The sequence below is a fragment of the Hakea prostrata genome, chromosome 6 (genome assembly GCF_041222555.1).
Source record: "Hakea prostrata isolate BN-2017 chromosome 6, UWA_Hpros_2, whole genome shotgun sequence".
NCBI lineage: Eukaryota > Viridiplantae > Streptophyta > Magnoliopsida > Proteales > Proteaceae > Hakea > Hakea prostrata.
The window spans coordinates 38,139,445-38,164,144 of NC_142605.1; the positions used below are offsets into that span (position 1 = coordinate 38,139,445).

General features: G+C 38.0%; 2 protein-coding genes across 7 annotated transcripts in view; one reads left to right on the forward strand and one right to left on the reverse strand.

Moving 5' to 3' along the window:
• The first annotated feature begins 473 nt into the window (after positions 1 to 473).
• LOC149013945 (protein cornichon homolog 4-like) lies at positions 474 to 7,999 on the forward strand. Its single transcript, XM_089158749.1, has 5 exons — positions 474 to 740; positions 3,177 to 3,358; positions 5,852 to 5,974; positions 6,491 to 6,571; positions 6,865 to 7,999. Exons 1-4 carry the CDS (start codon positions 666 to 668, stop codon positions 6,522 to 6,524), a joined length of 414 nt encoding a protein of 137 aa, XP_089014875.1. The 5' UTR covers positions 474 to 665; the 3' UTR covers positions 6,525 to 6,571; positions 6,865 to 7,999.
• Positions 8,000 to 8,696: 697 nt separating this feature from the next.
• The window catches only part of LOC149013946 (uncharacterized), a 33,933-nt gene continuing 17,929 nt past the window's right edge, over positions 8,697 to 24,700 (reverse strand). For 3 of the 6 annotated variants that reach the window (XM_089158750.1, XM_089158751.1, XM_089158752.1), the window contains 12 exons: positions 24,386 to 24,475; positions 23,436 to 23,617; positions 23,164 to 23,272; positions 22,885 to 22,983; positions 22,657 to 22,800; positions 22,346 to 22,507; positions 21,884 to 22,105; positions 21,047 to 21,246; positions 20,747 to 20,918; positions 17,786 to 17,965; positions 9,621 to 9,809; positions 8,697 to 9,488 (listed from right to left, as the gene is read on the reverse strand). In XM_089158750.1, the coding sequence (XP_089014876.1) occupies positions 9,405 to 9,488; positions 9,621 to 9,809; positions 17,786 to 17,965; positions 20,747 to 20,918; positions 21,047 to 21,246; positions 21,884 to 22,105; positions 22,346 to 22,507; positions 22,657 to 22,800; positions 22,885 to 22,983; positions 23,164 to 23,272; positions 23,436 to 23,617; positions 24,386 to 24,475 (1,833 nt within the window). In that variant the 3' untranslated portion in view covers positions 8,697 to 9,404. Of the gene's footprint in view, positions 9,489 to 9,620; positions 9,810 to 17,785; positions 17,966 to 20,746; positions 20,919 to 21,046; positions 21,279 to 21,883; positions 22,106 to 22,345; positions 22,508 to 22,656; positions 22,801 to 22,884; positions 22,984 to 23,163; positions 23,273 to 23,435; positions 23,618 to 24,385; positions 24,476 to 24,700 lie in introns of those variants that run through there. The other 3 variants (XR_016173964.1, XR_016173963.1, XM_089158753.1) reach the window with 3 other exon arrangements.

Below are 24,700 nucleotides of genomic sequence, written 5' to 3' on the forward strand. Positions count from 1 at the left end.
GAAATCTATAACTCATAGTCTAGATTCTCTTAATCCAACCTCCATTCATCCACCTGTACTGTGAGTGTGGAACCTACATTGCCTTGCCCTAAAACAAGCAGATCATAGTGTGGGTGGAGAGGATCTCCCTCATAAGAATTCGAGAATTTGCAAAGAGCTTTAGTGCTGCGTATGGTCATGATTGAATAAATGATCCAGGTCGAAATCTAGAACACTGATTCTATTTTATTTTTTTAGCCAAATTACCGGTAAAAAAAAAAAATGTAAAACGAGTGGTGAAATTTGGACCTAGACCACTCAGTTCCATCATGATCACACACAGATGGTAAACGCGCAGCACTTGAGCCCCGAGATTTCTTGTAGGGAAAGGTCTTTTGTGGTCTTTCACCTTTCCTGATGGTGCCAAGCGTGCCTAGTCGGCAAAGTCAAAAAGGCACGGACGACAAGGCACATTAAGAAAAAAAGAAAGAAAGACAGGGCACATTAAGAGCGGGTGTGGCGGCATATAGAGGTTCTGAGTTTGTCGTGAAGTGGTTCGAGACTATTACAGAGAAAAAAGGGGTAGAAGTTGAAGGTTGAAGAGCTCTTTACATGGTCTTCTGGAATTAAAAGGGGAAATCAAGAAAGCTCAAGCGAGGGAGGGAAGGAGGCAGGAGGCAGGAGGCATGGTCCTAGTTTTTCTTTCATGGCTCTTGTTCTTTTTCCTCCAAATCGCTCTGGTTTGCCTTATCGTCTACCAGGTCAACCCATAACCCAGGAAAAGAATAAGTCTTTAATTCTTTTTTAGGCTTATTTGGTTCGTTTACAGAGATGTCCATCTTGCTTCTTCTTAAGGGTCGATCACTTTATGTTCAAGAAATCCCTTATTTTATCGTCTGCTGATGATTGATGGAAATTTCAGATTTCTTACACCAAGATTTTGTTTTTCTGAATTTGAATGTTGTTTTTGTTTGTTGTTGATGAATTTAGATGCGTAAGATATCCTAGTTGACTCGTTCTGTCTGCACTTTATCATGTTAGTGAAAATTGAAAATCTAATTTTGGATCGGATACCAGAAGAATCAGTAAAACGAAAACTATAGAGTTTATAGTTCTGATGGATGGCTATATTAGTTTTCAAGCAGAGAGGCAAAACCACACTTGTCACCTGCAGCAGTGGCCGTGGCGGGCTATTGTATATGACTATATGCTTGGGTCATATGATGCACGCTAGGTGCATTGCGCATCCGATGCATTTATTTTGAATTAAAGAGTGGATTCTTAAAATTTAATCTTCATTATGGGGGGCATGCTTCTGGTGTGGAGGGAGAATGACTGGTTGGTTAATCACCTGAAGAATTTGATGTGGTTCCCGCCTCATAGGATGAGCCTTATGGCAAAATTCTAATTAGAGTGATGTTAATATTCATCTAATAAACATGACTTTGTGTCAGGCCATATTTGCTAAAGTAAAAGTAAGCAACCATTTATTTCTGAATGCTCAGTACTTGAGAAGAAACCTACCACCGAATGTAGGACACTTACGGGAATTTTCTCTTTTCATCAGTTCAAATGGAGAAGTGCATTCTTTTATGGATTCTGGTTCAAGGATTGTATTGATTGAGACCCCATATGGTTCCCATTCCTGTTGTGAGTCTGTTATTCTGTGCTGACTGGATGGAACAATGAAACACTTAATCTAGGAACTCAAACAATAGGGCAGGAGCAATATGACATAACAAAGACCACTTAATTGAAGCCATCTTTTACCTAGGTCATAACAATCCTTAAAAATGGTTTACTTTGTCAGACAAAACTGAATTTAGAATCATTATGTTTGTGTTCAAATCAAATTGGGTGGGACATTATGAGCCACGATGCATCCCTGCAGACGCCATATCTATGCTGCTGTTTCATTCCAATGCATGAGGGAAACCTTTATATTCCTTAGCATTTGGTTTCTGAAGAAGAGGAGCTCCCTTTCACTTATTCTAATCAGGGTAATCATACTGAGTTTGTTTTTTGTTTTTTTTTTTTTTTTTTTTAAGTGAATTATTTAAGTTTTGCATAAGTTGGATTTGAGCTTGTATTGTTCTTGTTATTCCTCTGTGTGCTTCAGTTCAATTTTCAGTACTAGAGCAGTTTGGATGAATTATATCACCCTTGCTGTTGGTTAATGGCTATTATATCTAAAATTAGTCCTACACAGATAACAACAGCAGCATAGACTTATCCCAGCTAAAAGAGGTTGGTCACATGGATCCTTGTTCTTGAATTAGCTCTATTAAAAGTAATACATGATGCCAGGCCTATGCTTAGCATGTCTTTCCTCACCAATCTGCTATGGTTATTTTATGTCTGCTCTTGGCTTCTTTAGTTCCTTCAATCTAAGCCGATTCACTTTTCCGTATTGGAGCATCCCATGGCTTCCATACTAGAGCATCGTCAAGCCACCTTAGATGAGACTCACAGTTTATTATAAGTCAGAGTTTCTCCTACTCAAGGATAAAATAAGGAATGGACATCTCATCAATTTTACCACCTCATTAACAGTCGTAGTGTGACTAAGGTAATAGGCAACCTAAATCTCTAAAGAAATTGATCCTTTCAATTACCCCCAATAGTTCTTATTTATCTTTTCCCTGGACAGGTGTTTTCTCCCTCTTGCTTGAGTTTTGCAGGACAATTTACTTGATCCTGATATTCTGAGCCCTATGACTATTTGACTTTGTGTTTTCATACCCTACACTTCCTCTAAAACGTTGGACAATTAAATACATTAATTGATATGGTTGCACCTTGGAGGGTCCATTTACTTACAGGATGCCATTTTCCTGATTATTCCTGCATTTTTAGAAGTTGTCAAATATAATGATACTTCTGAATTATGAGTATTTATGACTAGTGGCCTTGCTTGTCTGTGGTTCTTGTCCTTTAAAGTTTGGTCCTCTAGGTTCTGTATAATTTCACTCATGTATTGTGTGCTTGATTCCATCATTATTCTTTAGTCAGTTATATTCACCGCTAAATAATGAAAGTGTATCGAATATAAAACCTTGTTTTCTATGTTATTTAAGGATGAGGAGATCAATACATTTTGCTAAACCAGCTGCTTTGTGGCTTTATTCTTCTGTCCTCTGCTTTTTCCACACAGGAAAAAAACTTACAATCTGTACTAAAAAAATGTTTGTTTGCAGCTTATTTGTTTAGCAGACCTAGAGTTTGATTACATCAACCCTTATGATTCAACAAGAAGGATAAATAGCGTGGTGTTGCCAGAGTTTATCACGCATGGAATCCTGTCATTCTTTTTTCTAATATCAGGGCACTGGGTTATGTTTCTGTTCTGTGTTCCGTACCTTTATTATAATTTCAGAATGTAAGTCCATTTTCCTGCTTCTAAATTCTATAATTTTGAACTATCTGACATGCATATAACTAAATTTCTCCTCCCCTTTCTGTGTGTGTGTGTGAGTATTATGGTAGTTAGTAAAATATCTGTCTGTTTTATGATAGCCAATCAATAACAAGGGTGTACCTGGTGGCTGGTACACCAAAGCATGAAGAAGAGAAGGAAAAAAACTATTTACATGAAGAGTGCCACATTCCCATATTTGTCTTGGCGGGAATACAATAAGATCTTGTGCGGCCATAGATCAGATTTTGCGAAGAGTTACTAGAAGATTCAATGTTGACAGCATGTGGGCGGAAATAGGGGTATAATTGGTTTCTATTTTTGAAATAGGTTTAGTTTTTGTTTTGGAAACTTTGCAAACTTAGGAGTTTCTATTTTTCTCTAATACTAGTTTCTGATTTTTGGGTGCTATATTTAGAGCACTGCAAATATTTCCGATTTCCTTGTAACTTGAGAGCAAAGCTATGCCCTAGAATCCCCATGATGTAATGAGATGAGTGAAGATTTTCCTTGTTGTGCTACAAGGAACTGTTAGGACACTGGCTGAGAGAGCCACATCCAATCATTGCACTAATTTCTATTTTTCCTATTCTCCTTCTTCTCACTGCCTTCTACAGCCAATTGAGCCATATTCCTACAGTGTTTTGTGACTGCAACTCTGTCCTATCAGCTGCTGCTGGAGATCAGAAGTGGCTCCTAGTCAAACTCTTGACTGATTGTTGCTGATCATCACCAGAGAAGAATTGACATATAAATCTGCACATCAACTTATGCTTGCTTCCTTGCAACAATTGAACATGCTTTTTTCTGAACTCTGACCATTTCAGCAGAGCTTTAGAGTGTTAAAACAGACCAACAAGAAACCTACTCAACCCCATTTTGAGCCCTCGTGGTTGGCTGGATTGCTCTGCAGCCTAAACCTTCTAATTTCGTCATTAATGCAGTTCTTGGCTGATTTCCAGAAATGAACCAAACATGCAACAAAGCTTCATCTCATGAAGGCTGAAACTCAAGCCCATTTGGAGCCAAATCCCTGTGCTGGTTTGCATTTTATTCCACAAATTTCTGACTTTTTCTTACCTTCACACCTCAGTTTTTAACCAGCAAACTTGGCTGAAATTTGGAGAGTAGAATCTCTTTGCCTCAATGTTCTAATGCTGACTTTGGTTGAATTCTAAAATTCATAATTTCTGGCTCTTTGTTACTCGCAACCCCTTGTTTCAAAGAGTCTGTTTCTAGAGTTGAACCTGTAAACAACCTGTGAGGCTTTGACCAGTTGGTCACAATTGAACAACCTTACCATTGCACCAAGTCCTGCCCTCTTTTATGGTTGTCAAGAATTTACAGGCCAACACCAAATCATGCTAATAATGGTCAAAACCATCCAAGTGTACTCTCTAGAGCTGAGTATTGGGTTGAATGTTTATGGTGACTGGTTAAATTTTATAACATCTGTCAGATCATGTACCCTCTAGAGCTTACTAGTTGGCCCCGTGGGGGTGGAAGGTGGGGTTGGTGTTGTGGGGGAGTCCGCGTCAGTTTGAAAATTTAATTTTACCCTTTAGGATGTAAAAATCCTCAACTCTTTTACAAATATGCAGAACATAACCTCTTGGAAGCTGGATACCATTTAGCATTCTCAAAGGTGATGTTTAGAGCGAATCAGTAAGAACTTGTACCTCTTTCTTTTTAGTATCTTTAAATTTAACTCACGGTGGACAAAACACATGAAAAGAGAGGACTTGGAAACAAAGATCCATAAACTGATGTGTCACATTGTGAAGGACCTATTCTTGCATGCTGTAGCTTCCCTTGTTAACTATATCCAGAAGAAAATCAAACCATCAGCTCAGGCCTTGTGGATAGGTGTGAACTTGGTGCATTAGTAAGACAATTGGGTAGGACACCATGACCTTGTGGGACTGCAACATGCACTAGAAGTTTTTTTTTTTTTTTTTTTTTTTTTTGGGGGGGGGGTGTGGAGGGGGTCTGCTAGTTTCTGTTGGTACCTTCTTTGAGTAATCCATTGATTTCATGTGAATGGTTAATCAGTTTATGTAACTTATGTGCTGCAAATTTGTGGAATTTGAAGAATATTTACTCATCTTGAGCTGGATTTTCTGTGTCCATGATTAGTTATACGCAGAAATCAGCTCAGGCCTTGTGGGTAGGTGTGAACTTGGTGCATTAGTAAGACAATTGGGTAGGACACCATGATCTTGTGGGACTGCAACATGCACTAGAAGTTTTCTTTTTTTTTTTTTTTTTTTTTTTTTTTTTTGGGGGGGGGGGGGGGGGGGGTGGAGGGGGTCTGCTAGTTTCTGTTGGTACCTTCTTTGAGTAATCCGTTGATTTCATGTGAATGGTTAATCAGTTTATGTAACTTATGTGCTGCAAATTTGGGAATTTGAAGAATATTTACTCATCTTGAGCTGGATTTTCTGTGTCCATGATTAGTTATACGCAGAAGCAGCATTTTGTGGACATTACCGAGATCTTCAACATGCTCAACTGGGAAAAGAAGCTACGGCTTATTAAGCTGGCATACATTATAATCCTTCTCTGCCTAACGCTATTCTGGTATTGTGATCTGACGTCATATTTGAATATTATTTGATTTTTTTTTGGGGGGTTTTGTTTTTGTTTTCTGGACAAGCGGATTGAGAAAAATTTCTTGTTGAGGACCTTTTGCCAGTTAGCAAAATGTCAATGGGGCTGAAATTTCTGCACACACTGTCAATTTTTAGCCTGATTGAAGTTTGCTAAGTGGAAAGTAAAGCATGAAGAAAGTTAAGGACCAGCATGAGTGTGCAGAACGCTAAGAATGGGTTGGATGGAGATACAAGGGAGGGCAAACAATTACATGGGAGTGTAAATGAGTGAGTTTGGGTTTGAATTTTTTTTTTCTTCATCTGAACATCCAGACTACCCAGTACCCATTACCTACACATCTAATGGTCATAATTTCCAATTGACCCTTAGATGTGATAAAAACTGCCACAACCACTGACAGATACCTGTTGTTTCATGCCTGAGTAGATAATGCTTTTTTGCCTTTCCCTAAATTGTTGTAACCTTTCGATGTGTTCATTGTAGGATGATTTATAGTGTATTGGAAGACGATGAGTAATCTGGTACTGTTCGTTGTGCTTTGTCTTCCTCGGGAGTGCTCCTACTGTAAGTATCAAGTGCAATTGAATTGCTGCGGTCCTATGAGTAATATATTGTATAATGCTGGATTTTGGCCAAGCCATGCTGGAGAATCACATCCCATTGTGTTGGTCCCCTTAAAATTTTCTACGACATATAAGATGTGAAGTTTCAGCATATAATGGATGTCCTAGGAATTTGATTCTTTTCTGGAATATTCAACTAGTTTTCTGCTTATGAGTTATGTTCAAAGAGTTTCATAAATTTCATGGTTGTAAAGCCATTTCGGTCACTAGTTTGCTAATACGGACTTACCGTAGGGTTTCTGTGCGAGGACCCTCCCATTGGCTGCCATCTGATGATGAATCTGAAGTAGGCGGAAAACCGGTCTGGCTTGTTCTCTGTATTCTGATGTTCCTGAATGTAATTTCTATCATTTCCTCAACATACTATTTTTCATTTCAAGGTTGTCTTCTTTTTTCTATGGTGGGCTGGGGTAGGATGGAGGCAGCCATAGAAGCCATAATTAGCAGACTTTCTACAGGACATTAGGGTTGCAAGCATCTGTCTAGTTCCTGTTAAATTGATGACAAATTGCAGAAATCTTTTAACAAAGAGCCTTACCTTCCCATCCTTCATCAATGACTCCCTTGATTCTCACCTTCCATTTCTCTTTATTGAATGATGGGACCATTAACAATTTGATAAAGAATACAGAAACATTTACAAGTGCTGCAAAAATTTATTAAAAGCTATTTTTAGCTGTATGGTTTGCATTCACTCGTGGGTTGGGATAGTAAATGTCATTAGTGTGATAATGAATAACTGAAAGCTGAACTCAATGGAGCCTATTCACTTCTAAACGTATGTGTGTAGCATGTTTCTAATGCAAGCTTGAAATCCAATAAATTTGCTACCATGGAGATGGTGAATTCATCCCAAAACATAAGATAAAATACAAGATAAGATGGCAAATTTCTACAATATCTCAATGATGATATTGATGATGATAGGGTTCTTAGTGTTGGAGGTTGTACCTGTACTTGCATCAGAGGACATCGCACCAGAAGCTGCTTATGGTCCAGAACCTGCTTATTCTCCTGAACCATCGTATGATGAAACAGTCATACCACCTGAACCTCGACCAGGATATTTTCGATATCTTCACAGTTGCGCAACAGATATAACTGAACCGTTCTGTGCCATCGAAATCCTCCGAGGGTTGGATGGAAAAGGCCCAGTTTCCAAGCATTGTTACAAACAAGTTGTAGAAATGGGACGTGAATGCCACTTTGCGTTGATTGAAGCAATTAGATGGGTTCATGTAAAACCATCAGCCCCATATCTTCACAAATACCTACACTTGATGCAAGGTCTTGACCAGACTGCTCCGGTGGTTTGGGACCAATGCGTGAAGAGCGTTTCCAATCACCCTCTCCCTAGTCTCGATTAGTGACGCTCTACAAGGACAAGTCAATGAAAAATATAATGAGGTTTTTCAGTGTTGGAAGATTTAGTTTTTCTGCCATTGACCTAAATAATTATGTATATTTTTCCCCATAGATTTCTAATTTCTTCATGAAGAATGATGACTCCAGGTCGGAGAAAACCTTGACCTGAAACACCCCCACAGGGGATTTACCAATGCCGATGTTAGAGTCAGAACTCAAGCATACGTTGGAAGTTTCTGAGTAATGGTGCCTAATAGGATACATTTGCATTTGGTAACCTCTGTACATATGCTAATTACTGCACAGTGGCCTGAAAATCTGGCATTTCTCGTGTAAATAGTTGAAACAAATCATGATATTTGCTTGATCTCGGTAAAGTTTACTTCAAGAAACAGGGAACCTATCCTTTGCCTCAAAGAGAACAAGATGAAAATTTTTTCTTTTCTTTTTCGAGTCTAAAGAACAAGATGAAACTAATGATAGTGTCCGGAAACCGTAAAATGTAACATCTTCTTTCTTCTTGTTAGAACTGCTCCAGGAACCAACATGAGAATTCATTTGATCAGCCATCCTTTAGGAGCCCCTTATTGACGAAAGTAAATTAAGTCAGTCTTTAGGTCATTCTGGTGATGGGTTAAGGGTACCATCCAACCCCATTAACTCCAAGGGGAAAAAAATAAAAAAAAAAAAGAAATAACGGACATGTAAGGATGGTTCATTTTGTTCTTCCCTGTTGTACTTGAATGAGACGCCTCCAGACTAAATTTAGAGCATAGAGTATTGCAGGGGCGGCCGCATGGGTGGAAAGACTGGGAATGGGGTTCACCAAATAGTGAAATTCGTTATCTCGTTGGTGAGAAACTGGGAAACCAGTTAGCACTGCAATGTCCTATGGTGGCTGAATTGTGAATCCTGAAATGGATCTATTAACAAGTTTGAAGTCTAGTGAAGTGCTGTGAATATGGAAGGCAATACTGTATGGGAATTACTACTCAGAAAAAGGTGATGGGAATGTTAAAACCCTAATTGGAATGCAAATGTTCTCAATAAAGTGGCTGCCTAAACACCTTGATAAATGGGATTGACTGGTTACCTCCCTTGTTACATCACTGAGCTTAGAAGTCTCAATGCCATATAAATCTCCGATTAAGCTGCAAACATCAACAAATTATGTTAATTTTGAATTTGGTGCCTATCGTGAGTTGAACTTAATACATACAGGACATAGAGCAGGTAACTAGTCAGCAGCTTTCAGCAACTCCATCTCACAGAGAGCAGGGCAATAGGATCTCACTGATGTCAACTGCTCAACTTCGACTCTGTAGTTGGACAGCATGCAGATGAAGTGTCCTGCCATCTTAGTTGATCCCTTTATGAACAAAGAATTACATGTTAGAAGGATGGTGGCTTCAGGACATGATGGTCCTCGAGATGTTGAGACCATAATAAAGCTGTTCCACCTCTTTCTGATATTTCTTGAGTTTATCTATGACCTGTATAAACAACCACCACACCATCACCAAAAAGCAAAAAAAGAGGATTCAAAATTAGAAATTTGACGGTCAGTTTTTGGAGCAGAACTATAGTTAGCAAGTAGAGAGAGAGAAACAACAGAATCCTGTGACCTTTTGGGTTTCTATGGAAGAAACAGATGAGACATCCTGGCCCCAAAGCTTCAAAGCAGAAAGACCTCTGATTGCTTTGCGCCGCTCTGCTTCAATATGTTCCTCTAGTGACTGCAATGCCTCTTCCAAGTGCTGCTTCACACTTGAAATCCAATCCAACCCATCAAATTGTTTCTCCTGCGCTGTTACCTGCAGCAATCGACATTTTATAAGACTTAATTTAATGACTGTTATTTTCAGGTTTGTTAACTCGCCAATGTTTGCTGCCAGTCCCAAGCTTGGGTAAAGGAGGGTTGGTGCATCAGATTGGCAGCCGGTACCAGAAAAAATATAGCTAGACCCTTTCCATGGATTCGACCTTATATGATAAACTAGGGTGTCTCTTGACTCTCTTGACAAAAGAAGCAACACACTACACTATGGCCTGGGTGTAGTGATAAGTGGGCAAGGGTTAGCTAGGGCATCCCCTGTAAGCGACGTGTCGCATCAACGCCTGGATGCTGTGATAAGTAGGCAAGGGTTCCCGTGCCGTGGATGAGTGCGGGTAAAGAAGCTAGTCCAAAAACTTAGGATTAAATTGACATCTTGAAACATAGGATCTTTAACAGTTAAGAGCTTAGAATTGATAAATATTATGACAAAAAGAAGAATTAATATAGCTTGCATTCAAGAGACCAGATGGAACGGTAAAAAAACTAAAGAGTTTGATGACTTTAAACTTTGGTATGCTGGGGATAAAACTAATAAAAATGGAGTAGGTATAATAGTGGATAAAGATTTTAAGAATTATGTGGTGGACATTAAAAGAGTGGGTGATAGGATTATTGCTATCAAGCTTGTAATGGAGAAAGCGATTGTAAATATAATTTGTGCATATACACCTTAAGGAGGATTGAATGAAAGTTTAAAGTTAGAATTTTGGAAAAATATGGATGGATTAACGCAAGGAATTCGTCAAGGAGAAAAAGATTATTGTAGGAGGTGATCTAAATGGACATATAGGAAAACATCAAAGAGGCTATGAGATTGTACATTGAGGATATGATTTTGAAGAAAGGAATGAGGAAGGGATCTCAATTTTAGATTTTGCTGTTGCTTTTGATTTATCTATTGTAAATACTTACTTAAAAAAGAGGAGAGGAACATTTAATTACCTTCAAAAGTGGATATCATAGAAGCCAAATAGATTTCTTCCTAACTAGAAGGACTGATAGATTATTAAGGATTGCAAGGTGATACCAGGGGAAGCTTTACTGCACAACATAGATTTATGGTCTTGGATATGTGTCTAACCCCAAGAACTCATAAAAGGTGTAAGATTAACTATCCTAGGATAAGATGGTGGATCTTCAAGGGAGAGTGCTTGAAATCCTTCGCTAGTGAAGTAGTCAAACAAGGAAAGTGGAATTTTGAGGGGGACACTAATACGATGTGGAATGAGATGGCTATGTGTATCAATAAGGTGGCTAAAGATTTCTCAGGTGAATCAAAAGGAAAGCTCCATTCTTATAGAGAGACTTTGTGGTGGGATAGTGAGGATCAAGCTGCTATTAGGAATAAGAAAGCTAGTTTTAAGACATGACAAATAACTAAAGATGTTGAAGATCTTCAAAGGTATAGGTTGTCTAGAAATGAAGATAAGAAAATTGTGGAAAAAGCAAGGAAGAAGAAGTATGAAGAGTTATACAATAAGTTGGGCGCGAGGGAAGGGAAAAAATATATTTATAAGATAGCCAAAATAAGGGATAGGAAGAGTAGAGATCTTGATCATGTTAGATGTATTAAAAATGCAGATGGTAAAGTACTAATATGTGATGAGGACATTAAGAAAAGATGGAAAATCTATTTCTCTAGTCTACTAAATGAACATTCATCAAGTGAATCGGACGATTACATAGTTCACCAAGGCACTAATTTTCGAACATATATACGGAGAATTTCGATGGCCGAAGTAAAAAAATCACTAAGGAGAATGAAACTAGACAAGACACAAGGTCTTGGTGAAATCCCAATAGAAGTATGGAAGAGCTTAGGAACCCACGAGCTAGTTTGGCTGACTAAGTTGTTTAATAAGATTATGAGTGCAAGAAAAATGCTAGATGAATGGAGGAGAAGCATCGTGGTTCTAATTTACAAAAATAAAGGAAATATTCAAAGTTTTAATAACTACAGGGGCATTAAATTGATGAGCCATACTATAAAATTATGGGAGAGAGTAATAATGGGGGACAAAATATAGAAGAAGAAGGAAAAGAAGAAGGGGGAAGAAGGGAAATCTAGAAGAATAGCTGAAGAAGAGGAGAGAGAGAAAACACCAAGAAGAGAAGAAGAAGAAGAAAGAGGGAGAAGGGGGGCGCAAACGCCAAGCCGCCAATCATATTTCATCCAACCAATAAGCGATACAAGTGTTAATAACAAAACAAACAACGAACGGACCAAAGGACCTTTGTAATTAAACTAACAGCCGACCTACAGGACCTGGAATTTAAAACTAACTAAAACTTACCTAGTATCCTACCCAAATAAAAACTTGTTACAGATTATCCCAATAATAAATAAAAACAAGTTATCTCTGAACTCCCCCGACCATTACCCTGCAGCTGGAGTTTGGGCCCACCAAATTGAACTATTTCAGAAAGCTAGACTGGGGCCCACCAAATATGAAAATATCATCTGGTCGTCACCCGGCGGAACGTTCGGTCGGGTCGCATCGAGTAATTGAAACTTGTTTGAGACATTTAACCACAATTTCGGAGAACCAATTTAGGTTTATGCCAGGAAGATCAACAACGAAGGCTATTTACCTAATTAGGAGACTTATGAAAAGGTATAGAGAATGTAGGAAAGACCTTCATATGGTATTTATTGACCTAGAAAAAACTTATGCTAGAGTTCCTAGAGCTTTAATTGGGTAAGTACTAGAGAAAACAAGTGTTACAAGTAAATATGTAGACATAGTTAAGAATATGTATGATGGTTCAGTGACAAGTGTAAGAACAGTGGGGGGGGGGGACAAAGTGAATTCCCAATTACAGTTGGGCTACATCAATGATCAACTTTAAGCCCATATTTATTTGTACTTGTAATGGATGAATTAACCAAAGCAAGACGAGATCCCTTGGTGTATGCTTTTTGTTGATGATATTGTGTTGATAGATGAGACTTAAGTAGGAATTAACATCAAATTATAATCATGGAGAGCAGCTTTGGAATCAAGAGGCTTTAAACTAAGTAGAACAAAGACAGAATATCTAGTTCATAACTTTAATCATGATCGGACAGACGATGGGGTGGTGAAACTTGACAATAAGGAGATTCCTCAAAGAGTAATTGTTTTAGGTCTCTAGGTTCAATCATAAATAAAATAGGTGATATAAAGGATGATGTTTCCCAAAGAATTAAAATAGGGTGGATGAAGTGGAGAGGTGTGTCCGGGTTTTGTGTGATTGACGTATTCTTAAAGCTTAAAAGAAATTTCTATAGGATCATTGTTCGACCAGCTATGATATACGGTGTAAAGTGTTAGGCTGTGAAAAAGAATCATATAGATAAACTTAGTGTAGTAAAAATGAGGATGATAAGATGGATGAGTGGTAAAACTAGGAATGATAAGATAAGGAATGATCATATTAGTTGGTCTAGGAGTTGCTCCCATAAGTGATAAGTTTCGAGAAAGTCGTTTGAGGTGGCAAGGCCATGTTCAATGGAGACCTATAAATGCCCCTGTATGGAGAAGTGATATAATCCAGATTGAAAGAACTAGAAAAGCTAGGGGCAGACCTAAGATAATGTTGGATTCTATTAGGAGTTTAATAAAAGTTTGTATAGGAGTTAAATTAGAGTTTGCATTCATGTAAACTTCTATTCCTTGTAATAGTTTACTTTCCAGTTTATTATAAATAATGGGCTTGAGATCATGGATCAATAAGCCATTCTACTACAATCGTTTCTTTCTACATGGCATCAGAGCCTAAGTTCGATTGAAGAATTTTTTCCTTCTGCAAAACCCATCGCAGATTTTTTGCAGATTTTCTCTTTCTTCTACTACCGTAAAACCCATCGCAGTTGCAGAATTTTCTGCAACCATCGCAGGAATTTTCTGCAACTGTAATACCATCGTAGAACTCTTTCTTCTGCAACAATTGCAGAACTTTTTCTACAACCATCGCAGGATTTTTCTGCAACTATCGCAGACATTCAAATTCCTCTTTTTTTCTGCAACTATCGCAGATATTCAAATTCAGAAATTTTCTGCACCTATCGATTCTTCAGTTTTGGACAGAAATCTGCCACTGCAAGAACAAGAAAAAGGAAGGAAAGAAGAAGAGAAGAGAAACCCTGCTTATATCATCACCGCTGCATCTCTTATCGAGCTCGAAGCCATCGAAATTCCCTGAATTTTTTTTTCACCCATCGTTTTTCTCTGGCATACCATCACCGCTGCATCTGCACCCATTGCAAACCCTCGCAACCCACAGTTCTTTTTTTTCGGTTCTTCAGTTCCATTGCACCCATCGCAAACCCTCGCAACCCATCTCCTTTTTTTTCTCTATTCTTCAGTACCCACTGTACTATAGTGGGTTCGATTAGGGAAGACCAGGAAGAAAAGGAAATAAGAAGAGAAGAAAGAGAAGAAACACCATCAGCGTGGTGCTACTTGCTTTGTCTCTCCAGCTTTTGGGACTTCAAGAAGAAGAGAAAACGAATCAGACTGAACCAAGTAAACAATAAATCTTGGTCGAACCATATTTTGGTTCTCTCCAACTTTAGACCATATTTTGGTTCTCTCTGAATTTAGACCAAACCAGACCATTGCATATTTGGCCAAACCATATTGTTATTTTGTTTCTTATAATCTGCTATTCTGTTAAAAAAAAAAAAAAAAGGAGAAAAATTGTCTGAGTTGTTTGGCTATTGCATTCTGCGACGTTTCTGTTACTTTGAAAGGGTGAAGACTGAAGAACTGCAGATAATTTTGTAAACATGACAACTATTGATGATACTACTGCTCCCACTGGATCCGAATATTTTTCCACTTTTCATTCTCTTTCGGTAAGATTTGACGGCACAAATTACTTGATCTAGTCTCGATCTACTTACCTGACTATTGCTGGAAGAGGACTAGTTGGATACATTACGGGCACTACTATCAAACCCACTACCGCAGGTGTTTTACAGGATAAATGGATATCAAACGACTCTCTTATTATGTCATTCCTTTTGAATTCCATGCATCCAAATATTGCCCGGGGTTACCTATTACTTGATACTGCAGCCCAAATCTGGAAGGCTACTACTGAAACATATGGACAGTTGGGGAATGATGCACATGTTTATGAGCTACGAAAGAAGCTTCATGAGACTACCCAAAAGGAACTAACTGTGGCCCACTATTATGCTGAGTTGCGATCTCTTTGGCACGAGTTGGATCATTACGGGGATTATCACCCCACTAATCCAGATGATTTGGCGACATATAAGAAGTACATTGATAAGATTCGAGTATATGACTTCTTGGCAGGTTTGAACGTGGAGTACGATCAGATCAGAGTGCAAGTCTTAAGTCGTTCTCCCTTTCCTACACTAGAATAGTCTTATGCTCTTGTTCAGTGTGAGGAAAGTTGTCGATTAGTCATGCTTCATACTCCTATTATGGAGAAATCAGCTTTACAGTCTGTTCGCACTAAATCTGATCCGGCTAAGGAGATTGTCAAGTGTGAGCACTGTCACAAACCATATCATACCAAGAAAAATTGTTGGAAACTACATGGGAAGCCTGCTGATTTTGAGCAAAAACGAGCACAAAGATAGGGAAAACAAAAGGCTAATCTTTCGAGACGGTTTCCACCACACCCTCTCTGCAGACGTTGGTTTTTCACGAGAGTTCGCTACTCTGCGACGTATTATGCGAGTCTTCTACTACCGGTGCACAGCCTCGACCATCGCTTCCTCTACTACCCCTACCAACTCCTACCTAGCTACTTCGGGATCCTGGGAAGGAGATTGGTCGTGGTAAATGGACTTTATTTGCTCGAGCCGATTGGAGGATCTACTTCTGCTTTGACTACATCTTCTAATCCGGTCCATTCGGTAATATCAGACCTTCATTAGTGGCACCGTAGGCTCGGTCAACCCCCTTTCAAATTTTGTCATTCTCTCTAGATTTGTTTTCCTGATACTTTTATCTTACCATTACAATTTCTTCCTTTCCAAGTTTCCCCATTGGAATTTCCTTTGTTATTATCTTCCCACATGTAACGCTACACGTGAGGGGGAGATTGAAGATGTCTACAATTCAAAGCCTTTCATGTAGACTTCCTTATGTAGAATTTGATCTTTGTTACCTTTGAAAGTTTGTCCCTTACCTTCGCAATCTTCCACTTTGGAGATCTAACATTGCTATAGAGCTATCTTTTTGGTTGTGCAGAACTTGATCTCTGTTAACCCTGGAGATTTGCCCCTTAACTTGACATCTTCCCTTCGGAGATCTAACCTTGCAAAAGACTTGTCGTTTGACCTTTGCAGAACTTGATCTCTATTACCTTTGGAGATTGTCACTTATCTTGACAAAATTTGCCCTACCTTTGGAGATTGTCCCTTGGCAAACTTTCCCTTTAAAGATCTAACATTGCTACAAATCAAAACTTTCACTTTGGCTGTTTTACCCTAGCTATTGTTACCCCAAAAATATAATTTCCCTCAAATTTGTGCAGAAATTTAGTCTTCTCAACATTTGAAGATTCTACTTTTTTACTTGGGCATTCTTCCTTGGAGACATAAAGTTGCAGTAAAGATGAGGACAAATCAAATGGAAGTCTATAAGGCAGACGTAATCTATAAGTTTGAAGATCAAATTGCAGATGTTAACCTGGACAGATGTTTTATACTTTTTTGGTCAAGTTGGACATGTGTGATATCCATGCCTCAACTTGAGGGGGAGTGTTGGATTCTATTATGAGTCTAATAAGAGTTTGTATAGGAGTTAAATTAGAGTTTGCATTCATGTAAACTTCTATTCCTTGTAATAGTTTACTTTCCAGTTTATTATAAATAAAGGGCTTGAGATCATGGATCAATAAGCCATTCTACTACAATCGTTTCTTTCTACAGATAACCTTAAGATAAGTGATGAGAAAAGATATGCATAGCTTAGACACTTAGACCTTGTATCTAACATGATCTTAAACATAACTGATTGGAAGGCAATAATCCATGTACCCGACCCCATTTAGATGTGACAAGGCCTATTGTTGTTGTTGTTGTTATTTTCAGGTTTGTTCTTGGAATCAATATCATTCCGCAAAATAGAAATTCACTTGGTAGAAAGAGGACCATCAAAAATACTTAAGACTGAGTTTTCAAAGATTAACCTTCCTTGGAAGGGCCTAGTGACTACCTAAGAAAAGGTCACCTCTGGATTTAGACCACCATCCTTGCCAACTTGCTTGGGGTCTGTGTACCCCACTTTCTAACCACAATACAGTATTGGGTTTGAGGCTTCTGAGTTCAAAGGACAAATTATCATTATTTCAATCACCACATGAATCAATTAGGTTTTATGTTTTGCACTCTAAACTGGACGAATCGAATTCTCAGATGGAAAACAAATTAATGTCATAGATATCTCTAATAAAAATAGACTTCAGGATACCTATTGCACAAATATATATTTGGCAATCAGTTTTGTTACAAAATCAACAATTAATTGAAATTCACAAGAAAATATGAGCAGAAAATAGTAATACAAACTTCAGTAAGACCAAAATCTCATCCATCACATCATGTCAACCCACCCACATCCATGTTTGTATGCATGCACACACAGACATTGAGTAGCTCAATTCCTTTTTGTTCTCTCATCTCTGTCATGATTTGTACCACAATGATAATAGCATAGGATGAGATTTTTCAAACAGAAAACCATGAAACTTGCAAGCAAAAAGGAAAGGGAATTGAGGAGTGGGGATGCAGAAGGGACCAAAAACTACAGATAGAACTTAATGAGCGACATAGCAATAAGAAACCCTAGTAACCCAATACCTTCTCCAAAATCAACCAATGGAGTTAGGAACAGAAGTTCAGATGCAATTTCAGAAATTGAACATGCAAATAGATATGTAAAACAATTTGAAAACATTTAAGCATGGTCAGTAAATCAGACTTACCTTAAGAACAAAGGCAGTTCCCATGACAAATCCATCATCGATAATTATTTCTTTCCCCACTTCACGACCTCTTAGCATATTTTCCTTGCTGTTGACTCTGGAACCTATCAAACCAATAATAAGTGCTGGAATTATGAGGAAGAGATCCTCAAATTTAAGATCCTCGCCAACCTTGACTTCCTGGATAGTATATACATAAATATGCTTCAATTATTAATTAGTAGGAAAACTACCAAACAGGAGTTAACAAGGATGAAATAATCAGGACAGAAAATAGAAAAACATTTCTCAGAACTTCGAGTTAAACAGATATCCATGATGTACTTGGATATTTGACAACACATTTGACATTTAATTTTTGCTGAAAACACACTGCATGTGCTTCACACCATAAGATTGAAGACCGATTATCCAGGCCAACAGATGCAGAAGCATCAACAAAAAGAATCAGCATGACTTGAATGAACCATGCAGCTGATTCCTTTAGGGTTTAGACCTGTTTAGATTTTGTTTAGTTCTTCTAAAGTATCAAGAACAACAACAACAAGAAGCCTTGTCCCAATTAAATGGGGTCGGCTACATGGGTTCTTGCCTTCCAATCAGTTCTATTTGAGGTCATGCTAGATACAAGGCTTAAGCTATGCACATCCTTTCTCACCACTTCTCTTAAGGTTATCTTAGGTCTGCCCCTAGCTCTTCTAGTTCCTTCAATCTGGATTATATCAGTTCTCCATGCAGGGGCATTTATAGGTCTCTGTTGAACATGGTTGTGCCACCTCAAACGACTTTCTCGAAGCTTATTACTTATGGACTGCCAGACCGACTCTAATATGATTATTCCTTATCTTATCATTCCTAGTTTTGCCACTCATCCATCTTAGCATCCTCATTTCTGCTACACTCAATTTATCTATATGATTCTTTTTAATAGCCCAACACTCTGCACCGTACATCATAGCTGGTCGAACAATGGTCCTATAGAATCTTCCTTTTTAAGTCTCAAGAAAAATAATCATATTTCTTCTAAAGTATCGAGAAAAATAATCATATTTATTTTGTTTAGTTCTTCTAAATAAGGGCCCATGTTTCTGATTTTTTAGAGTTTATGCCTGATTAGATTTTAAAGCTATATTCAGCTTTTGGCCCATTGGTTTATTTTAGAACCTCAGTGCTTCGACTATGATCCAGAATCCTACGCTGTTTTCTAACCCTGGTCTTAAAATTGCAATTGGAACTCTCTAAACCAAATTCTAGGCTAGGCCTTTACATTTAATTTTGATTTTCTGCTTTGGTTCTGGAAATTATATAGCCTATCCAAGCAATGTTCTAATGGTGATAACAAATCTAGATCTAGGGTATTTTTGGAGTCCATTACCCAGAGAGATGTGCTGAAGGATCTAGTGATGATGAGCTTCAACCGATGTACCCTGTAGGGAGATTTTGGTTTGCTAAAGGAGCCGGTAAATTATATATATTTCCAATACCTAATGTCCTTAAACAGTTTCTGCTTTGACCTGCCCATGATTGTTGTATTGAAGTGTGTCTCATCCCCATGGAGAGGACTTTTGATCAGTTGAAGCTGCTTTACCGTCCTTGGGAGACATGTTTATTTAGTTATGCAACACTGAGCTCATTTCATCTCATACTGATAAAAATTGAATCAGGGTTCAAAAGGCAGCCCAACTTGATTGTCAGCAAAATGCCATCATGCTGACTCACCACCCACTATATGTTGGAAAATGTATCGGCATCCATCTTTATGCAAATGCCAGTAGTAGAGGAATTTTCTGAACCAAAATAAAGGGAGTTCATCCCACACAGAAGGGAAACACCCTTTCTGCTATGCGGGGTATGGCTGGATACGTAATGAAATTTTCTGTCCTTGCAGTGGACCTTTTGTGCCGGGTATGTCCTTTCCATTATCCTACGCAGCCAGATACGCCTTCCGCAAAAACTGACAAAAACAGTAAGGAACACCTGTACCTTTTCCTAGCTTCCCAATGATAAGGGAGACCGGTATTCAATAACCCCAAAACCCTACCAACGCTTCCCTACCCCCCCCCCCCAACAAAAAAAAAAAAACCCACACAAGAAAAAAAAGAAAAAATAAAAAAGAAGAAAAGAAAAACAGAGTTGCTTGTCTATTAAAGATATGGAGATTTTTCTCATGGACAGTGTCAATAGTTAATTTCACATGACATCAGGCACTATCAGACAGCACAATAAGGGGAACCATAACAGTGAAGGGTTTCAAGTAGTTCTCAATGAAAACACTCCAGCCAATGAGAAGCTTTAACATAAACAGGTATTAGAAGTGAGTTTTTATTGCCAATAGGTTGCATATTCTGTATGTGCACATTCTCCTTCTCATAGATTCTTGGTTTCTAGGCAGCCATCCTTACCAAGAAGCAACTATTAAGATTCATCTCAACAGTAGACGTGAAAGCTGGACCTTAATCCCTCCAAACATCATGTATAATCATCTGACAATGAGTACTGTATAGAAGAATTTAATTTTCATTTCTACCATAGCCATCTGGGTAAGTGGGTTCTCCAAAGCTCAATGTTTTTATATTTTCCCTCCAATATTATCCCAAATGAATCATGCAAATCCATCTTCAGAGCACAGTTCAAGAAAATTTTCTGTTTGCAGATCTATAATTAAATGTAACATCCATCCTAATGCAAGTCTCATTACATTGGAGATTTATAATAATCTCACTCACATAAACATGCATTTAAATAATCTTACTCACATAAAGCATTTAAAAGGCGGAATAAATTGCAACCAATTAGTGGTCAACTAGCAGCAGATAGCAAGTGGTCAGAGACAAATCGATCCAAGTTGTTTCTATAGCATTGGTCAAAAGTTTTCTATTTTTTTATTTAAACAAAGGAATATGCTGGAAGATCAGGAAAGAGAAGGAAAACGAAAAGTCAACATTTGGACGTGATTTATACCTTCGATATTATACTAGCAAAAGAGGAGGAAAAATAAACATGCTCTTTAGCTTGGTACTTGTCCTCTACTACTGCATCCAGCATCCTTGCAGCAGTAATAGTTTCATCAGTAAAACCAAGCTTCTGAGAGTTTTCCTCAAAGCTTCTGATATTTCTGTCTCTGTAGATGAACCTACACATAGAACAAATAAAAAATAGTAAGAGGAGAAAGAAAAGAAAAGGAAAGGTGGGGTGTGGGGTAGTATAGTATCTAGAAAAAATAAATATGATCATCAAAAAGTGGTTCTGTAAGTTTCTTACCGAGATACACTACACAGATGATGGGAACCACCTGCCCTCAGGATTCTCAGCAGTCCCAAGATATTCCCCATTTCGCTAATGACACCACGCAGATGATCTAAGAAATTTAACTCCTGATCCCCAAAGAACAACTTTCCTGTGAAAAGGTCATGCTTTTCCCCCTGAAGAAAAGGGTTGCTTCTAGTTTCTCCTTCATTTCCCTTCACGGGATGTAAAAACAATCAATCACATTCTGTTATGACAAAGAAAGAGGAAAGTGGCAAGCCTTCAGGCTCCAATTTTGTAACCTTGCCTGGACCAAGAATGCATGGAAAGCCAAGATGCATCCAAGATATAAATTTCTCAACTGAATCACTGTTAAAACCTAAATGTGAGTTGAAATGCAATCCCTCCCTTCCCTTACATATAGTAGGAGCAAAACCACCCCTGGCCCCAGATGCACCTCAGGATGTCCAACTAATTGGATTACTTTTCTCATGGTGAAACACCAAGACACTCAATTTCCGTAACTTTTTTTTTTTTTTTTTTTTTTTGGGGGGGGGGGGGGGGGCAACATTCTAACTTCCTTGGTGAACCAACCAAACTACATAAATTACAAATTATGTGACAAGACTACTGGTACTGCATGCTGATGGCAATATCTTCAAAGATACATTGCAAGTGAAATTACGGAAGAGAGAGTGAAAAGTGCATGTAAGATCTAAGTAAAGAAATGATTTCAACATATCACAGCACCATGTTATTAATTAAAAAATTTATTCATGATTTTTTTTCAACTTAGCCATATGCATCCATTCTCAATTTGTTAGATAAAAGAAACAAAAGAAAAGAGCAAACCTTCCAGAACTGGATTTCTTTCACTGAGCAAACACTAGCAGAATTATCTTGGAGAAGCTTAGATAAATCTATAATCTTCTGAGACAGGAATTTGAGCACAGAATCAATAGCAGTAGATATTGTTCCAAGACCATGGGTAGCTATTGACAAGGAAACATGTTCCACACCAATTACCCTCAAGGCCTTCCGACCTTGACTGCTGGAAACCTTCTCAACCAAAACCTGTATGACATTTTCCAGTAAAAATAAGGGGAACCGAGGGGGAAAAGAAAGAAAGAAGATATTCCTTGTCATTAAGAAGTCAAGGTCTAACGAATCATGATACTGCAGCAATCTTAACAAATAAAAGAGTATTACAAATAAATTCTTCCAACAAAAGAATATGATTTTCAAAAAAAAATCTAAAACTTCTGATGCCTCATTTCCAGAAATAGAGGAAGTTGTAAGCAACCAAAAACTCACCTGATTACTTATGTTGTATGAGTAGCTTGAGGAAAACTGTTCCACATTTCGGGCAATTTCAATTACATTAACCCCATAATTTAAGCATTGACCAGCAAGAGGAATATCATCCAATGTCAGTCCATACTTCAGCTCTGCCAGCTGTCTCATTTCTGAGTATATCTGAAGACACACATGCCCAAATCACAGGGTTATCAGGAACAGGATGGATGGTTTATTCGTGCAGTTAACCCCAGAAATCACTAGTCAGACACCAGTAGAAATCATAAGAAGAAACAGCGGTATAAACACTAAGTACTGCTAATTCTTACCTTCCAATCAAAAGACGACATAGCAGTGTGGTCATAAAAGGTAGAATTCAGATAGCTCTCAACATGTAGTTTGATATCTATACACTTAAATGGAAGCCACAGAGGTTTTATGCGCAAGTACCAAGAGAGATTTCGTACGCCAGTCTGGACAATTAACATATAGAACCAGACACAGTTCAACCAAAAGGATAACAATTTAACACATGTCACTTAAACAATATTGACTACCTTTCTTGGGTTCACATGCACTGATCCTTTTAAGTGGTTTGAATGCACATGAAGGCGGAGATCAGTCTCAATGTCTCTACAAAGAGGTGTAATAATCTCCTGTATTTTGAAGGGAAAGTTTGTAGTAAGACCTAAAAGAAAAGCAATCAGAAAGTAATAAATGTATGTGATGGATTTAATACGAAATTCCCAGGAATTTTCACCACTACTGTACAGTCAGGACACCCAATAAATGTCCGTCTGTCAGGGGATTAACAGAAATGACGTAAAAAAACTAACATTTTTCACAGCATTTTCTATCTCCTCTTCATGCGACTGTACAGTAAACTTGCCCACATGGCAGACTTTGAGAAGCCAGAGCCCGTCAGAGAAGGCATCAAGAAGGTACCTGAGAAATGGAGAATCTTAAAAAGCCACATATTGAACATTTTCTCCTTCCAGCTTGTTTAATTAGTGAACTTCAAATATTTAGATAATTTTTAATCCAAAATCAATAAAAAATAAAAAGTAGACAAGATACAGAAACAGTTTAATTTGCTTGCAAGACTTACTGGAGCCATGAAAACTTGTTTACATCCATATAAACCATAGAGAACCAAGAAGTCATCATTTCTTTCCTCCAATACAAGAAGTCACAATTTGTAACTTCCTCAACCATGCTTTGAAAATCAACAACAATTTCCAGCTTGGAAAGCAGCTTCTTAATCCTTGAACAGTTGACATCCAGATGGCCCTGGTCAAGAGAGAAAAAGTTTACATTAACCGAGGTAGAGAGGAGGAAAAGTAGAAAATAGATGCCCGGCAAAAGAGCTTCAAGAGTTAACATCACCCTTCTCTTGTTTCAGTTAACTCCCCCCAACCCTGAGAAAAAACAACACAGTTGGAAAAACAAACACACAAACACAATGAATATCAATTTTCTTTAAATGACACTGATTGGTTTTATGTAGAACATGTAGCCTTCTTCTGATTCCCAAAAGTTCTTTTCAGTCAGTGGTAGAAAAAGGTTTAAAAAATAATTTGAGAATACTTATTAGCATGTCATTCTAGTTGTTATGATCTTACACATTTTTCACCTACACATGCAAAATGGCAGTTGTACAATGGCACGGTTGTTTCATTGTGACCAAGTGGTCAGGGTTTGAGTTCGAAAACAGCTTCTCTACTGAAAGCAGGGTAAGTCTGTGTACATTATGACCCTTCTCAGACCACAGTGGTAGGAGCTTTGCACAGTGGGTACACCTTTTTTTTTTTCTTTAATATATATGTGAAATGGAAGGATAACCACATTGAAAGAAAAAGATATGTCAAAACTAAGGAGCCAAAAAGTAAGGTTACAAATTATCTCACACAGTAAGAAGTTTCAACAATAATACCCCAGTGAAAGTAGGATATAAGTGATAAGAAGCTGCAATAGAATCAAGAGCTACATCATGTCAGATGGGCTGTGAAGTACATGGAATACATCATATGAGCTTGATTTTACAATCTTACTACTTACAATGCTTTGATGAACATCCAAAACAATAGAAAGAATGAGCTGTCTGTTTCTGCTACCCCCTCCTCGAAGCATTTGCAATGCAATCAGAATCTACAATGGGCAAAAAATCTAGATGATGTTAAAAGGGGAAATAAACTGCGGAGGAATCTCAACAAGAAACTAGAAAGACATTAATAATTCTACTTTCTGCATTCAATTTGATGAAAACTAGGAAGCTCCAATACACTTTCTAACAGCCACTTGAATAAGAGATAGAGCTTTCACACACAGCTGACTCCAAGAAGTGTGCCCTTGCACTGCTTGCTCTGGTCTTGC

Bases quoted from the DNA above. Each gene is read 5' to 3' on its own strand.
- LOC149013945 (XM_089158749.1), top strand. From the start codon at position 666: ATGGTCCTAGTTTTTCTTTCATGGCTCTTGTTCTTTTTCCTCCAAATC. The intron at 3,359-5,851 runs GTAAGTCCATTT...GTCCATGATTAG, and splicing joins CTTTATTATAATTTCAGAAT to TTATACGCAGAAGCAGCATT. The intron at 5,975-6,490 runs GTATTGTGATCT...TGTTCATTGTAG, and splicing joins CTCTGCCTAACGCTATTCTG to GATGATTTATAGTGTATTGG.